Here is a 16578-nt window from a genome sequence, read left to right as displayed (position 1 = left end):
TTTAGACCCAACATCCTTGTGCCAAACTCCACTCAAGATGGGGTTTGGCAGGGGGATATTGCTACCACAATGGGCTTTCCTGTTAGCAGTTTGCTGTATCCATCAAATAGGTAAGAAATCTTCTTTTTTATTGGGAAAAGAAAAAATACTCTGTTTAGACTAGTAATACATTTTAAACAACTATACTTATTGATCCGTATAAGAGGTGGCTGATTTCTTTATATATTTTCATTTGAAATATCTGTCTATTAACTGGACCAATTTAATATTGACTAAACTTCTATATACTACTATAACTACATATGGAAAGTAGCCTTGAAGATCAAATCCAAAAAAACTCTTATTGATGTCTTAAAATGTCAGCTTTTCAGTGTCCCATATGACTTTAAAAAGCATTTTATTCCTGTTGCATTTTGTATTAGAATTCATTATGATTGTTATGGTTCTTATGAAATCTAAGCCACTACATTTTCTACTTGCTAGATTAGACCACTGGTCAATCTTTTTCAATATTTTGTCATCTATCAGGGGCTAACACCAGATTTCTCAACATTTCTTGCAACTTCTTTTGCAAAAGAAACCAGAAGGGAATATTCATATGGCAAGGAATTTCAGTAACTAATAGTGCAGTTACTAATTTATAATACCCTATGCAAAATATTAATATAAATTACAGATACTGAGTAGGAGCAGGACAGGGAGATTTATGTGAGACCACAATCCATTATTTTGGATGGGGTTTTTTAACCTTTCAATGTTACATGAATCAGGGTTGATCTTGGCATTTTTTATTAATATGAGTAACCCTGTTAAGTTTATGGAACCAATCAAATTGGAGCTACTTGCAGGAGTACAGGCTTGATGTCAGTCCTGTTCATGTACAGTAATTTCTGGCCTGTCAACTGACAATTTAAAATCTGCAGATTGCCTAGGTAAATTTATCTTGCATGTCATTTTCAAAACATTAAAAAGTGCAAATATAATTTAAGGCTGCTTTATAGTTTGTGAAATAAACACTGAATCAGTGGCCAGTTGGTCCCTATTGTGCTTGAAAACACAGCGGTCTCGTAGAGTATAAACTTCTGTTTGGAGTTATGCAATGTCGGTCAGAAATGTTTGCAGCCATTCATGGAACAAGAAAGTTATTTCTCCTGTGCAGTGCTGATCTGATAAACTGGTTTGACAAATGAGTGGTGATTAGGCAGTGCCCAGCAAACACCTCTTTATTTGAAACACACCCAGTGGGAAATATTTTCTGATATCCGGACTAAAGAATAGTGGTCCCATCCCATGCCGTCTCTGCAAATATCGTGTGACTGCCTTTATATTTCATGTCAAATATTAACTTTTATAAACTGGTGACAACAATAATTAGCAGCTGGATATAGACTTTGCAGAATGCATCCAAATATTCTTAATAATTAGGTTAGTTTCCTAATTATCAAATAGTAAATTTCTTACAACCGAGACACTTATTTTTATAACAGTAAACAAAGTGGCATTGTGTAATTGTAATTGCTAAACAAACCACTGCAGGTAGAATTTCCTTGGGAATGATGTATTTGCTAAGTAAACAAAAGCTCCTGCTGTTTCCTTGAGAAAAATTAACAGAACAAAATACATATATAGATCTATTTTGCTCTGTTACGAAGGTTCCCACACTAGAATAAACAAACCTTCTGTGATTCTATGCCTGCTGAGATTCCTATGGATGTGTAATGTGAAAGCAAACTTCAGTCTATTATGTAGACTTAAAGAGGTATTTCTCTTACCTGATCTTTATCAATTTTTTCACCAATCATATTTTCATTTAATATAACCAGTATAAATTATAATGATGTGAATACATTTACCTAATTTTATTATCTATGATAATCAAAGATGAGCAGGAAATGGAAAATGCTTAAACTCTGTCCCACGTTACTTCTTTGCACATCAGCAGCAGTCAAGCACAAAGTTAAATGAGAAAAGAATTAAAAGCTTAAAGCTGAAAGAAACTGCATACACTGCAGCAACTTCTAGCTGTGGTGGGGTTGACCAGAACCCTCTGCTCCAAAGCCAGTAATCTCGTGGGGTTCTTTGTGAACTCTTCTCACCTATTGTATAAGGAAAAAGGGGGCCTAACTTAGGGCAAACTCCACAGGCAGTTCTGTTTGACTGAGAAATTCTCTAGACACCTACAGTGCTCATTCACATAATCCAGGTAAGGATTCAGATATTAGTCATTTCATCACTTAAATCCTGTGAGGATTTAGACTTGGCAGGTTAAAGGTACCTATTAGTCAATCTGTTACAAGCACAGTTATCACATCCTGACTGCATTCAGTCCTTCACAAAATAAAGTTGTAGCCCTTCAACTTTTACAGGAAATGCCTGGTATATTTACTTATAAAATCCAAGACCTTAGAACGTCAAACCAGGAGGTCAGGGTCAGTCTTTTTCTAGGAATCAAAGCATTCCAAAGAATACTTGTCGTCTCTCGAAAGTCTTTGCTTCAGGTGTTGAAGCAAGAATCCTTGGTCAAGTAGCTTTATAGCATGATGCTTAAGGTTTTCTGCAGAGAAGATGTGATTTTGAACAATCTTTGAGTAGATGGGTAGAACAGGAAACCTGGTTCATCCGGTTACTGCTGGGTTACTGCTCAGGCTATGGCCCTTGCACTGTCCCTCAGAGGTACCTCCTTGAACCCAGCTGTAAAACAAATCTACGTCCCTGATGGAGGCTTCCCATCTGCTCCCTGAAAAAAGGCCCTATGCTCAGACACTAGAGAAACTGTCATAAATATCTGCAGCCATTATTGGATGAAGCTTGAAGCCCCTTGATTCTTTTAACCACTTCCATGCCTTTTCTTATAACCCACCTTCTACACAATAATTTTAATAAATTATTTGCCTGCATTTTGTGAATTCCTCCTGAATTGTTTCACATATTACTGAGATCTAGTGCAGCAGTGAAATAAGGGGTGTTATCCTGTCATTAGAATCTCTTGCAGTGAATTTTGAGAGAAACACAGAAAGCAGATATATGTTATTTGGATTACAATATATTGTAAAGCATATTAAAAAATATATATGTTATTTGGATTAGAAAATTGGAGTATTTGCAATAGAATGTCTCTTTCTATAATTGCATTTTAGCTTTCTTGAGGAGCCTGTTTCATTTTCTCTGATAAGATAAAGGAGACTCTCCCCTTTGTTTTATGGAGTTTTATCTGGGTCCTTTGATCCTAGATAAATGCTTTGCTTGAAAAGTTCAGGATATTATTCTTAATATGCTTTTCACATTTTTTTACACAGGCGGTCAGATTGGAATCCAAATAGGAAGTCAGTTCTCTGGAGGTCTTCTACAGAAACAGAATGGTACATTTATTTATGCTGTATATTTGTATTTATATTTGTATGTATATTTGTATTTGTATTTATTTGCTACATCCATACTGAATAATAAAAATGCTTTAAATAAAAACCCTCCTTAGCATATTGCCAGTGGTTCCAGATGAAAAGTAATGCGTATTAACAACTCTCTCTCTCTCTAAGAAGAGCAATATATTTACTAGACACCAGTTACTAAGTACACAGACATTACACAGTATGGTTATATTTGTATAATCATAGTTAACTAAGAAAATAGATGTGTTTGCAGAGGCTGTGTGCATATCTGCATGAACATGTACATATAACACCAAAGTGATGTTTGGTTCCTTTTAAAAAAAGGAAGTGAGACCACTTTGGCCTACTGTGAAATCAGTGGCCAATGTTGGGTAACCAAGAGGGCAACCCATCCTCCCTGACTTTTACCATGTAATGATTTGTGTCTGTCCTGTACAACCAATGTGTGGTCATTTTGAAGAGTTTTCAGCGCCTTAACAGAAAAATATAATACAGAGAAAAGGTGATAATCAAAGTTTTTCTTCCCTCCTTAGAAAGAGGAGGTGTAATGAGAAGGAAACAATGCTTTTGTAGCAGTAAGAAGCTAATTTAGTACAGCTTAGCCTTTTGTATTGTTCCATGTCTCTGAAGAATTCCAATATTTTAATGAAGCATAGTTTCATAAAAGGGTCAAAGTTACCAAGTAAAAAATGCAGATCATCACAGCTGAAGGCAATTTCTTATGACTTAAGTATCCTGAGCTCAAATTTTACTATCTACTTTTAACCTGTGTAAAATAAAACAGGCTTAGCATTGTTTCCTTGGGTCCGGCATATTAACTCTCTAGTCCTTCCTAGGTCTATGCTACATGCAAATTTAGGTATTGTTATGCTAGTTTTTGATTTCTTTCTTATTTCTTTTCTAGCTTCTTTCGGAATTTCAGCTAGCTTCAACATCTTCCCATCACTGCTGACAAATGTAGCAATAACACGTAAGTAAAGGAAACTAAGTGTGTTCAGTTTTAGAGGGTATAGACAGAAGACTTTGATATAAATGGGGAAAGGCACTGATAAAGGAAACCATGGGTAATTCAGAGGAGAAACGTGGTGATTAGAAATAAACTGTTTTCTTAGCTGAAGTGAAGGTGACTAATTAAGCTCTAGCTGAGCATAACTGTAACCATTTGTAGGGTATATGAGTAATAGATATGAATGATGAATAAATACACAGCTCTATAGTGGTTAGATGGAAAACAACAAATGGAGCTAGGCAGGCAAAAAACATTCCGTGAGAAAATGAAGCTTTGGACAAATTGATTTCCCCATGTGGAGGCTGGGGATTTTAAGTAATTTTTAACAGCCAGTCTCAATTCACAGCTGCTAATCCTGCTCACAATGGCCGTGTGTGCAGCACGTGGGGCAACTTCCACTTCAAGACCTTCGACGGGGACATATTCACCTTCCCCGGGCTCTGTAATTACGTTTTTGCCTCCCACTGCAACGCTCCCTATGAGGATTTCAACATCCAGATTAGGCGTGAAGTGGTGGCAAACACTCCGACAATCAACCGCATCACCATGAAACTCGAAGGTGTCGTTGCCGAGCTAACAAAAGATGCTGTCATGGTCGATGGCAACAGGTAAATTCACTCGCAACACTTCTTAGGTATCCACAGGCTTTTTTTCCCCCAGTCTTGCCAAGTACTTTGGTGTGCCTGGAGTGGGGGGGGGGGGGGGGGGGGGGGAAATTGTGTTCTTTAATAGATCTGACAATTTTACCAAAATAAATAATGAATAAAATGTTATTAATTCCTGTCATGGAAAATAAATCCTTCCCTTGAGGATTGCCTCAGAAATAAAATTTGGATGAAATGTTCTGAGAAGCTGGATCCAAATTTAAATCCGTATTTGATAACGCTGGACCATCTCATTTTGTAATTGATTTTCTTTCTCAAAAATGCACTATTTTAGAATTCCTACAGATGGCAGATACCACAAGATTTTCCCTTCTTATCAAACATTTGGATCAGAAGCTAACTAGCATTCTTTCTGCCTTTTCCCAGAGTTCAACTGCCATATAGTCAATCTGGTATTACGATAGAGAAGAGCAGCATTTATGTGAAGGTCGGCAGCAAAATCGGTGTTGTGTTATTGTGGAATGAAAAGGACAGCATTCTGGTAAGAACTGCTCCTGGACCTGTTTACCCCTTCAGAGAACAGAGCTAATCTTTGATTAGGCCTGGCTCTACCTGTTTAGGGGGTTGCTACTGCCTTCTTATCTCCCACTGTTGAGCAATTCTTTCTTAGTAAAGATAGGCTTGTATCCAGGTAGCCCTAAGGAAAATTACATGGATTTATACCTAGTGGATGGTAGGCATCTGCTTAAAACAGGATAAAAAAAATCACTTTCATTGTATCATTAGCTATTGGTATTATTATAGGGCCTAATTACCCCTTCAAAGATATATTTTTAGCTGAATTTCACTCTCCTATGCCTTCATTTTTTTCTGTGGATTTGCTTTTCTTCCTGAAGAATCAATAGAAAGTGGCTAAGAATAGTATAGATAGTACAGTGAAATTTGAAGTCTGTGTCAATAGTATCAATAGCTTGGACTCTGCAATCAAATCTGAGTCTTTATTCTATCCTTCATGTTTTAAATAAAATTCCACAGATCTGACAAGAAATACTAAGAGACAGCATGTACAACTGTTTTCTCTGGGTTTAATATACTTTAGAATATTTATACTAACTTCTATCAACTTATTATTCATCATTTTAGCTGGAATTGAATGAGAAATATGCCAATCAGACTTGTGGACTTTGTGGTGACTTCAATGGCTTTCCCATATACAATGAGTTCATTTCAAACAGTAAGTGTTTTAAATTTAAAAAAAAAAGGTTTATGTGATCTCCAACAAGCTGACATCATCAGCATTCCTCTTTCCCATCCTGTCAAATGGTTTACCCATAAGATACGATTCAATCTCTATTTAAAAATATGTAGTAGAGAGATCAGATTATGTAAGTTAATGCTCTGAGTGTAAATATAGTACTGGTGCTAACAACTGATTGCATATCTCTTGCTTGCCACAGTTGTAAACCATGCCGGTAAAAGTAATCAGGTAACTCCATAAAAATGAGCAGATTTGCACTTATAAGATAATTAAATATAGAAATATATTCAGTAAAAAAAAAGGCAATTATATTTTCTAGACAGTACATTTCTAGTTTCATTTTTGTCTCACAATCAGTATATCCACATTTCCCTGTTGATTTGCATAATCTTTGTAAGATCTTATCTTTTTAACTATTCCCAGCTTGAACATTTTCTTAAACCTTGTCTTACAACAATCTCCATTGTCCGAATTCCCATTTAGATCTTTTTTTTTCCTCTGCCCTGAATAGGCTCAATACAATCTGAAAAGGGTTTGTTATTTTTCTGAGAAAAACCTTAGTGTGCATCTAGATGTAATAGGCTGATAATTGTTTTCCAATGTTTCCTTTTTCCAGGGTGCTGTACAAAGTAAATTGAGGTAGTGATGTAGTGCTTCCTTTGGAAGGGGTGATGATCACGTTTAAAGGCTTAAGGGACCTAACTGTCTTGGCCAGCCATGACCCCAGTCCTTGAGAGAAAAAAAATAAATATAACAGGCAGTTACTTTGAACAAAAACCTCTGATCTGCATTGTTAAACTTCTTTTCTACAGATATTAAGATGACAGCCTTGCAGTTTGGGAATCTGCAGAAAATGGATGGGCCAACAGAACACTGTGAAGATGCCACTTCTATCCCAACATATAACTGCTCTGATGATCTTGTAAGGATCTTTTGACTGTCCTTTTATTTTTCTTTCAAATTTATCTGTTCCCTTCTACAACTTTATATGGGTCAATAGGAAAAGTCCTCAGGCAACAACAACTTAGATAGCTATAAGACTATGTTACATAATAATTACAAAAAATAACAATACCACCCCTCCAACTTCTTTCTATTTACTGAGACTTGTCTATTTTTTCCTCCAAAGGATGACATATGCGAGAAAACATTGACCAGCTCTGCATTTGCCGACTGTAATGACCTAGTTGATGTTAAAGACTACATTAAGGCTTGCCAAGATGACTTGTGCAGCTCTGAAGAATCTAAAAACAGCTCGTGCATCTGTGACACCATTGCCGAGTACTCCCGGCAGTGTGCTCATGCTGGTGGGCAGCCCCTGGACTGGAGAACTTCAAAACTGTGCCGTGAGTATCACTGGAGACAGCCTTACTTCATGCTCAGTAACTCACCAACAACAGGCTCTCAAATACCGCTGAGGATGCAGGAGGAGTTAAAGCCTGTTCAAGATTGAATCCTTTAGAAAATTCTGATGTATAAGTTCCAGCATGAAGACTTCAGCCAAAGAGCTAAGGATTTTAATGCAAACTGAATTAAATACTAGCAAAACACTAACATGGATACTCTAATGAGAGTCAAAGTGTAATTAAATGAACCGGTACAGTGAAGGAAGCAAATAAGGGAGAAACAAGAAAGAAGAATGAGGCATACATACTTGCTTGCTTATATTCCTGATTCTTTTCCTAATGATGGCTCTAGCATTCGTTGTTCTCAGTTAACTGATTGGATCTTCACAGGTGAATGTCTGACTAATCACCTATTTATCTCCTCTTGCTTGATAGTGATGAATTTGTATTGATTAAACATGTACTTGATTATGGGGTAGCTATTGATACTGTCACCAGCTCCAAAACTAAAGTCCATGAGGTGCTATTTGTCCTCCTGATGGTATCTCAAAATGCAAATATACTAGAGCCTTAGGAATTTAGGTCTTACATTTCACTAGCATTACAGGTGTTGACAGGGAAGGGAGCGTTCAGTAAAAACAGACCTTGCTGGCTTTCTGAGGTTATTACCTTGCTGTCCACAGAAATCCAGTCATTGAGCCAGTTCAGCACCGGAGTCATGGAATGCGCATCTCAACTGTAAAATAGGGATTTAGGTGGTTAAACTTGCAAATTTTGAGAGCTATAGTCAATTGCAGTTTGGTGTGGGGTTTTTTGTTGGTTTTTTTTTTTTTGTTGTTTTTTTTTTTTTTTTTTTTAATCTAGCTTTAAAACTTAAATGGATATAAGTGTATGGAGAACTAGAAATACTTTTGTCTGAAAAAAATAATACTCTCTTCCTTTAAATTTCAGCCAAGACGTGTCCTTACAACATGCAGTACCAGGAGTGCAACTCCCCCTGTACTGACACATGCACGAATCCTGAACGATCTCTGTTTTGTGAAGAACACTGTATCGATGGCTGTTTCTGCCCCCCAGGCAAGTCCTTAAGCACTCACATCTCTGATCTCAAAGAACAAGAGCTTACCTGTAGGTTGCATGGGATTTAAGCCTCATATAGTTATATTTTTCACAGCTGCCAGTGATAAGCATTTGTCATGTGTCAGCTGAGAAAAGATGTCTGAATTAATTGCCAATACACGTGCAATATGCAGAAAGCAGGATAAAAGAACAGCAAAGGGATCAAGACCAATCTTTCAACCAGCCACCTATGCTGGTTGAAAGTCCCTCTTTCAGAGCAAGTGGAATTTAGGAATACAAAGCCTGAATCCTTCCCTCAGCAAACTGACAGTCCTGCTGTCCTCAGCATTGGTGTGTCCACTCACAACTGCAGGTCTCTTGCTAAGAAAATATTTAGGATTTGTAACAAATAAAATGGTTGTAGGAAATGCTTCTTTAATTGATCAAGTTTTGTCCTTTTTTTCTTTTTTTTTTTTTTAATCTAGGGACTGTATTTGATGACATCAACAATTCTGGCTGCATTCCCCAGCAGGAGTGCTCCTGTATTTACAATGGCAAAACCTATGCTACAGGAGCTTCTTTTTCAGAACCATGCCAGACCTGGTAACCTTTGTTTCTTTTCTAACTCACTGTTTCCTCTCATATATTTAACGGGTTTAATAGTTTATTATATGCAATTGCATAATTGGTAATTGATATGTGTATTTAACTGACTGCTACATTTCCAAAGCACCCCTAAAGAACATTATTTGTTTTATTTAGCAACAGCCACAACTAGCTTTGCACTCTAACTCATGGTGATCAAAGCAAGGATTTACAATGTTTAGATTTCTCACCAGTCAATTAAAATGCTTCCCCTTTGTTTATTTTGTTCAAACATTTGGAATTCTCCAGAGGAATGAAGCTGCAGTCATTAATGTATTTGCAAATATTTATTTTCTCTGGAGAAAGCAAGGGATGACACAATACAAGCTCAATGTCTCAATTATTAATCCTGTACCTGTGCTCTACCACATCAGCTTTGAAAATAGACATAGTCTGCTTCAGGAGCAGATGTGGAGTTACCTTTTCTTATTTGTTAATTTATAATACATTTGTATTACAAAAAGAAACCCCAAAACCACCCAGGAGATATTTTAACTTGACATTGTGCTTTATGTCACCTGAAAAAATCCACACAATTATTTATCCAAAACCTGTTTTGGAGAGTCCACCTATCTAAAGAAGAAAACAATCAGATAAGCAAGGAGAATGGTTACCAGAGAAATTGATTTTAATACGTTGAATCACAAGTTCGCCGTGTTTTTGAACTGTAATGTTCAAGAGTTTTTGAAACTCTTAAACCTGTGTGTCAAACCACAGCTTGAAGGGAAAAACAACAGCAAAGCAGCTGCACCAAACAGCACTGTATGTCCTCTTGTTCTGGATTCCACTGTTACTGATTTCACTTTATTCTCGCAGTACCTGTAATGGGGGCCAGTGGAGCTGCCAGGACAAGTCCTGCCCAGGAACGTGCTCTGTAGTGGGAGGTTCCCACATTTCCACCTATGATACGAAGCACTATGATCACCACGGAGACTGCACCTACGTCCTCTCTAAGGTGGGACTCAGAGGATGCTTCCAGGTCATAAAGCCTCAGAGATTTATAGGAAGAAAACATGGTCTCTATCAACACTTAAGAAACTTAGCACCTCTGACACACAGACATTAAATTCCCTGCCACTTAGCTGTATGTGGTGCTCACTGGAAAATTTCCAGTTCTGTGAGAGTAATTGAAGAGCACTGTCTTTTTAAGAATTTGCCTAGTGTGCAACCTTCAGTACAACTAATCCAGCTCTCTTATTGGGTTGCATAATTTTTGCCATGTTACTCTATTATGTGGTATTTGGCCAAATGGTACAACTCTAAAAACTACAGTAACTGTTCTTAAAAATAAAGATTATAAAACAGCCCTTTTTTCATTTTCATTGAGTTTAAATACAGAAAAACTTCAAGTTAATTGATGCATTTCACTTCACTTTTAAATGTTTTTAAACATTTAAAAATAACTCAAAGGAAATGGAAGATTTGGAAATTATTATAATTAAAATATTTAATTACAGACATGTGTAGGTGAAATGTTTTGATGTTTTAGGGGCTTTTTCTGTTTGTTGTTTTCTTTCCTTTTTCCCCATCTGCACTATTCAGAAAATGGAAATTAAATGTTGTATGTTACTGTTCACCAAAAACATATTTTATCAGAAATTTTTGTCTAGGATTGATACCAGCTACAAAAAAATGAGAGTTACAATAGAATTTAATAAAACATAAGAAGCTGTCATGAATAAAACTACCAAATGTGAATATGGATCTCCATCTTGACATCTGTATGGATACAATCAATAAAATCCAGATTCTACATTTCTTGTTCCTGATAATTCAAACAGGGAAAAATTGAATCTTCAGCCAAAGCAGCTCTGGGATTTGTTACAGTCTATATCTTGTCCAGAAAAAGAAATACTTTTTCAGAATTGAGAGAAAATTTTATAGGGAAAGCTTTTTTGCAAATTTTATAGGGAAAACTTCCTGTAATTATTCTTCAGTGAAATAACTTGACTTTTTTTTTTTTCAGGACTGTACAGATGAAAAATTTACCATCCTGGCAGAACTACGCAAATGTGGCCTGACTGACACTGAGACCTGCCTGAAGTCAGTGACCCTCAACATGAATAAAGGACAAACTGTAAGAATGCAAAATAAGCACAATAAAAATATGGGGAGAAAAGAAACTAGGGCTTAATCAGTCAGGCAGCTGCATTTCTTTGTCAGATTTTCAGCATATGTATGATGAGTAGATGATATTTTTAATCAAGTGAAAAAAAGTGGATTTTGTTATGAAAATCAGATCAGCCATAAATTTGGCTTTGTGGAATTTCATTAAGAAACATATTGTACTCACAAAGCAGAAAAAAGCTATTTTCTCTGCCAATTAGATGGGAAAAGACCATAAGCTTCAAGGTTAGTAATTGTGATTACCAAAGTTAGTGATGTAATTAATCACTAAGATGTGTTCAAAGAAAATAACATGATGTAATCCCTCAAGAAGCCGAGAAAGTCTCTTTAAAAGTAATTCTTTTCTGGCAGGGAAAATTAGTACAGTGTACAAAGTAGAAATAGGGGGTAGGTGAAATCACAAAGATCTACCTTTTTATTGAATACTGGTTTAATTAATATCACCGGGGTTCTCCTCATTATTTCTCTTTGGACTATAGTTATTTTTCACACATTGTTGGCATGCTAGAAGGCCAGCCTGGGCTATGTCCAAAGCAGTGTGGCCAGCAGGGTGGGAAAGGGGATTCTTTCCCTCTGCCTTGCTCTGGCAAGACTCCCCTGGAGTGCTGCATCCAGCTCTGGGCTCCTGAGTGTAAGAAGAACATGGACCTGTGGGAACAGGTCCAGAGGAGGCCACAGATGAACACATAGGAGCACCTTTCCTATCAGGAAAGATTTGAGAGAGTTGGGGCTGTTCAGCCTGGAGAAGGGAAAGCTCTGGAGAGACTTTTAGTCCCTAAAATGAGAGCTTTTCAGTCCCTAAAATGGACCTACAAGAAAGCTGGAGCGGGACTTTTACTAAGGCACAAGGTCCTATGACCAGGAGGAATGGCTTCAGACTGAAAGAGAGCAGGTTTAGATTAGATATTGGGAAGAAATTCTTTACCATGGGGGTGGTGAAACACTGGGGCTGGTTGCTGAGAGAATCTGTGGATGTGCCATCCCTGTAAGTGTCCAGACCAGGTTGGATGGGGCTTTGAGCAACCTGGCCCAGTGGAAGGTGTCCCATAGCAGGGGGGTTGGAGCTGGATGACCTTTAATAGTCCCTCCCAAGCCAAACCATTCTGTAAGTCACAGAGTTGCCTTTTGTTCCTCTTCCTTATCAGATTGTGGAGGTCAAACCTGATGGCGGTGTGTTTGTGAACTCCATCTACACCCAGCTGCCCATTTCCGCAGGTAGTTTTTTCCTCTAACAGTAAATTACACAAGTGCTTTTGAAGTAAAGTGGGATGTTTGGTGTCATGCTGGACAAGCACAGGCAAATGTTCAAACTGTAGCAAACAGAATTTAGTCTTCTGATTTGATTACTCTCAGATTTACTTCCTTCTCACTGCACCAAAGTGAAGGCAGAAGACATCTCTTTACCTATTTTACCTCTTTTTTTTTCCTACCCCTCTGCTCACACTTGCTTAGAAAGAAATTTTATTTTTGTTTCAATAGCTAAGGATTCCATGTGATATCTCTGACCTCCAGATCTTTATTTCACTTCTGAATTTGCAAAAAAATGCAATAGAAATTTAAAAAGAGCAGCATTGTGTTTTCAGCATTTGGCCTTGTTCAGAAAGTGACTGTTTTGTTTCTCATGTGCAGCTAATGTCACCATGTTCAGACCTTCCTCATTCTTCATGATCATGGACACAAGCTTTGGCGTCCAGGTTGAAGTGCAGTTCACACCTGTGATGCAAGTGTTTGTGCGTCTGGATGCTTCTTTCAAAAACCAGACTTGTGGTGAGTGAATGAAGTAAAGGACTCCTTGATCAATGTCTTTTTTCGTAGTCAGAGCAGTATAAACTTTTCACTGCTTTTCAACAGGTCTCTGTGGAAATTTCAATAACATCCAAAGTGACGACTTCAAGGTCATAAGTGGAATAATTGAAGGAACAGCATCAGCATTTGCTAATACATGGAAAACTCAGGCCTCATGCCCTAATATCCAGCAGAGTTTTGAGAATCCTTGTGCACTCAGCATTGATAATGGTGAGTGCTTCTTAAAACTTCTGGTTTGTTTTTTTCTTTTTGCTCATCTCTAAGGAAAATACATCTGTTGGAAAACAAAGATTAAAAAATAAAAACTTAAATATTTTATAAAAACCTACATCTGAAATCAGAAACAAATATTCAAAATGAATGCACTGAAGATAAGTAAGGATGTAAAAAAAGAGTGACAGAAGCGTAAGTGAAGCAAACTGCAAGGACACTGAAAATAGAGTAGATGTCCAAGCTGACAGCTTGGTGTCAGAGAAGTGGATTACTGAAGCATCTTTGGAAACCTTTAATTCATCTCCTTCAGCAAGTCCTCTTCTTTGGTTTTAGGAACCGTGACCCACAAGCTGAGTGAAAAGAGAAAAAATAAAGATAGGAGAAGAAGAGATTTAATGGAATGTCAGAACTGTCTGCACAGGCCAGGGCAAGCATGGGTTTATGACTAATGAAGTACAAAGAGTAATGTGCATTTTTATTGTTTCTTCATTTCACAGAAAAATACGCTCAGCATTGGTGTGGACTGCTCACTGACAGCACAGGACCTTTTGCTGCTTGTCACTATGCAGTGAATCCCACTGTTTACCACACGGTACTTTGCCCGACTGCTTTTCCCTTCGGAAACAACAGAAATAGGGGCTGTTCCAGACATGTCTGAGGCAATGCCTGTATCCCCATTGCTGTGCTGCAGAACTTCCTTCTTTCAACATGTGTTTCTCTTTGTGTTGTAACACTACTTTATTTCGGTTGTCAGTCTTGGCTGCAAGATCCTGACTTGTTTGCTGATGAAAAGGCAGCTATTTACTCCCAGTGGTTTTACACATAAGCCAGATAGTGTATTTAAAGGCATGTCAAATGCTTGTTTGAATATCAGTCAATTGTTACCTTATCAGCCTGGCATCTCATTAATGACTGCTTGGAACAGACAGCCCATTACCTAATTACCATCACTCTGCTAACAACCTGTTGCAAACCACTCTTCTCACTAGGAGTGACCCAGGTGCTGACACCGGTGAAATGGGATGTCTGGACTGCACGTTGTGAATAGAGCTTTGGGTGCTATTGTGCAGCACATCCACCAAAACGGTTCAGAGGACCAAGAAGCTGCAAAATGTATAACAGAATTTAAGACCACTATTTCCCCTGCCAGGAACCTTAGACAAGGACTAGAAAGTGATAAAGCTGTGTTACTGTTATCTCTGAGTGAGCATATCTGAAGAAAGATTAAGGAATAAGACTTGAAAGATAAAGTTCACTGTTTTTTTAAAGACTGACAATATTACCAGTGCTGAGACCTTATTTTTCTCTCCATTCTTAGAACTGCATGTTTGACACATGTAACTGTGAAAATAGCGAGGACTGTCTGTGTGCAGCTCTGTCTGCCTATGTGAGAGCTTGTGCTGCAAAAGGAATCCAGCTGCAGGGATGGAGGGCTGATGTCTGCAGTAAGTACTCTCCTCATTTCCTAAGAACACACATCAATAAAAATTGCTGATCAGAGATTATTTTCTACTCATTTCTAGACAAATCACTAAGTGATGAGGAAAGGATTTTGTTAAGTGCACTCCTGGAAGTAGTTCTCTGCTGTCCGCTTAGAATCAATCCATTGCTGGCAAGAGTGAATAGGAATAGAAGGGAGATGTGGCTTGATTATGAAAGGGACTGTTTTTATGGAAGTGCCTCCACCTGTTTCTGTGCAACTTAGAGTTTCACTACAGCTTTACAAGTATCACAAGTTGTTGCAGAGATAATGTGCTGTATTAGAATAACATTACTAGTAATACTGACCAGAACACTTGCAGATGCATGTCTTTGAAGCTGAATGCTGGGTTCTTGTCTCATTCCTCAAGAGGTTTAGGCATCTTGGCATTGAATGGCAGCAGCAAATGGAGGTTTCCTTCTGAACTTCCATTTGAAAAAATCTTTTCTTCTTTGCATGCATTATTTACTCCACACATACAATAGCTTTTCAGATCAAACTCTGAAATTATTCAGAAATACATTTACATGAAATATGCAACATAAACAGAGGTGTATTGTTTACATGTTATTTCTACTGCCTATGATTTTTATTTTTTCACAAGAGAATTAACCATCTGGAATTAACAATCTATTTTATTTTCCTCTCTCAAGCAAAATACACCACCTCATGTCCCAAATCCCTGAGTTACAGCTATACCATCTCTTCCTGCCAACCCACCTGCCGCTCTCTGAGTGAGCCTGATGTCACATGCAATATTAAGTTTGTCCCAGTTGATGGCTGCACCTGTGTAAATGGAACCTACATGGATGAGAGTGGCAAATGTGTGCCTGCTAATGAGTGCCCCTGCTACTACAAAGGATCTCCTATACCATTTGGAGAAGTGGTCCATGAAAATGGGCGTGTATGGTAAGTAATCTTTTTTAAAACATTCAAATAACGTGTATTTTCTCATTAAAGTCTGGAATGTGTAAGATGGTTTCACCCTGAATTTCAAAAGAATGCTCTCTCTTCAATTTCTTCAAGTTCTTTTGACTTTATTTTCAAATTTACAAATGATATATATTCCCCTGAGTTGCAGGATGAGGGCAGAGGGCAGAATGGAGCCACTACAATGAAAAGTGATATGGTTAATGACCTGTTACACCATTTAAATACACACAACTCTATGGGGCCAGAGGGGGTCCACACAAGGGCACTGAGGGAGCTGGTGGAAGTTCACAGAGGCACTTTCAATCATTTGTCAGCAGTCTGGTTAACCTTGGAGGTCCTGGTTGACTGGAGGTCAGCAAATGTGATGCCCATTTACAGGGCGGGCCAGAAGAAGGATCTGGTGAACTGCAGCCCTGTCAGCGTGACCTTGGTGCCAGGGAAGGACACAGAGCAGATTGTCTTGAGTGGCACATACAGGGCAAACAGGGGATCAGGCCCAGCCAGCATGGGTTTGGGAAAGGCAGCTGCTACTTAACGTACCTGATCTTCTTATATGCCAAGGTGACCTACTTAGTGGATGAGGGAAAGGCTGTGGATATTGTCTGCCTGGACTTTTGTAAAGCTTTTGACATTAGGGAAGTGATTGTCCCCCTGTATTTGGTCCTGGTGAGCTGTACCTCAAATCCTGTGTTCAGTTTTGAGTCTCTC

At 38.0% G+C, this 16578-nt stretch overlaps 1 protein-coding gene across 1 annotated transcript in view; it reads left to right on the top strand.

The window, feature by feature from the left end:
- Nucleotides 1-2648: 2648 nt before the first annotated feature.
- LOC134419936 (mucin-5AC-like) overlaps nucleotides 2649-16578 on the top strand; it is a 30596-nt gene continuing 16666 nt past the window's right edge. Inside the window, exons 1-18 of the mRNA XM_063159538.1 lie at nucleotides 2649-2673; nucleotides 3297-3359; nucleotides 4294-4359; nucleotides 4745-5006; nucleotides 5430-5544; nucleotides 6147-6237; nucleotides 7074-7183; nucleotides 7391-7607; nucleotides 8559-8684; nucleotides 9152-9269; nucleotides 10128-10266; nucleotides 11278-11388; nucleotides 12584-12653; nucleotides 13068-13205; nucleotides 13290-13454; nucleotides 13955-14049; nucleotides 14776-14902; nucleotides 15591-15846. Of these exons, the coding sequence (XP_063015608.1) occupies nucleotides 2649-2673; nucleotides 3297-3359; nucleotides 4294-4359; nucleotides 4745-5006; nucleotides 5430-5544; nucleotides 6147-6237; nucleotides 7074-7183; nucleotides 7391-7607; nucleotides 8559-8684; nucleotides 9152-9269; nucleotides 10128-10266; nucleotides 11278-11388; nucleotides 12584-12653; nucleotides 13068-13205; nucleotides 13290-13454; nucleotides 13955-14049; nucleotides 14776-14902; nucleotides 15591-15846 (2294 nt within the window). The remainder of the gene's footprint in view (nucleotides 2674-3296; nucleotides 3360-4293; nucleotides 4360-4744; nucleotides 5007-5429; nucleotides 5545-6146; nucleotides 6238-7073; nucleotides 7184-7390; nucleotides 7608-8558; nucleotides 8685-9151; nucleotides 9270-10127; nucleotides 10267-11277; nucleotides 11389-12583; nucleotides 12654-13067; nucleotides 13206-13289; nucleotides 13455-13954; nucleotides 14050-14775; nucleotides 14903-15590; nucleotides 15847-16578) is intronic.

The sequence above is a fragment of the Melospiza melodia genome, chromosome 6, assembly GCF_035770615.1.
Source record: "Melospiza melodia melodia isolate bMelMel2 chromosome 6, bMelMel2.pri, whole genome shotgun sequence".
Lineage (NCBI taxonomy): Eukaryota > Metazoa > Chordata > Aves > Passeriformes > Passerellidae > Melospiza > Melospiza melodia.
This window is presented reverse-complemented; position numbering and strand designations above follow the sequence as displayed.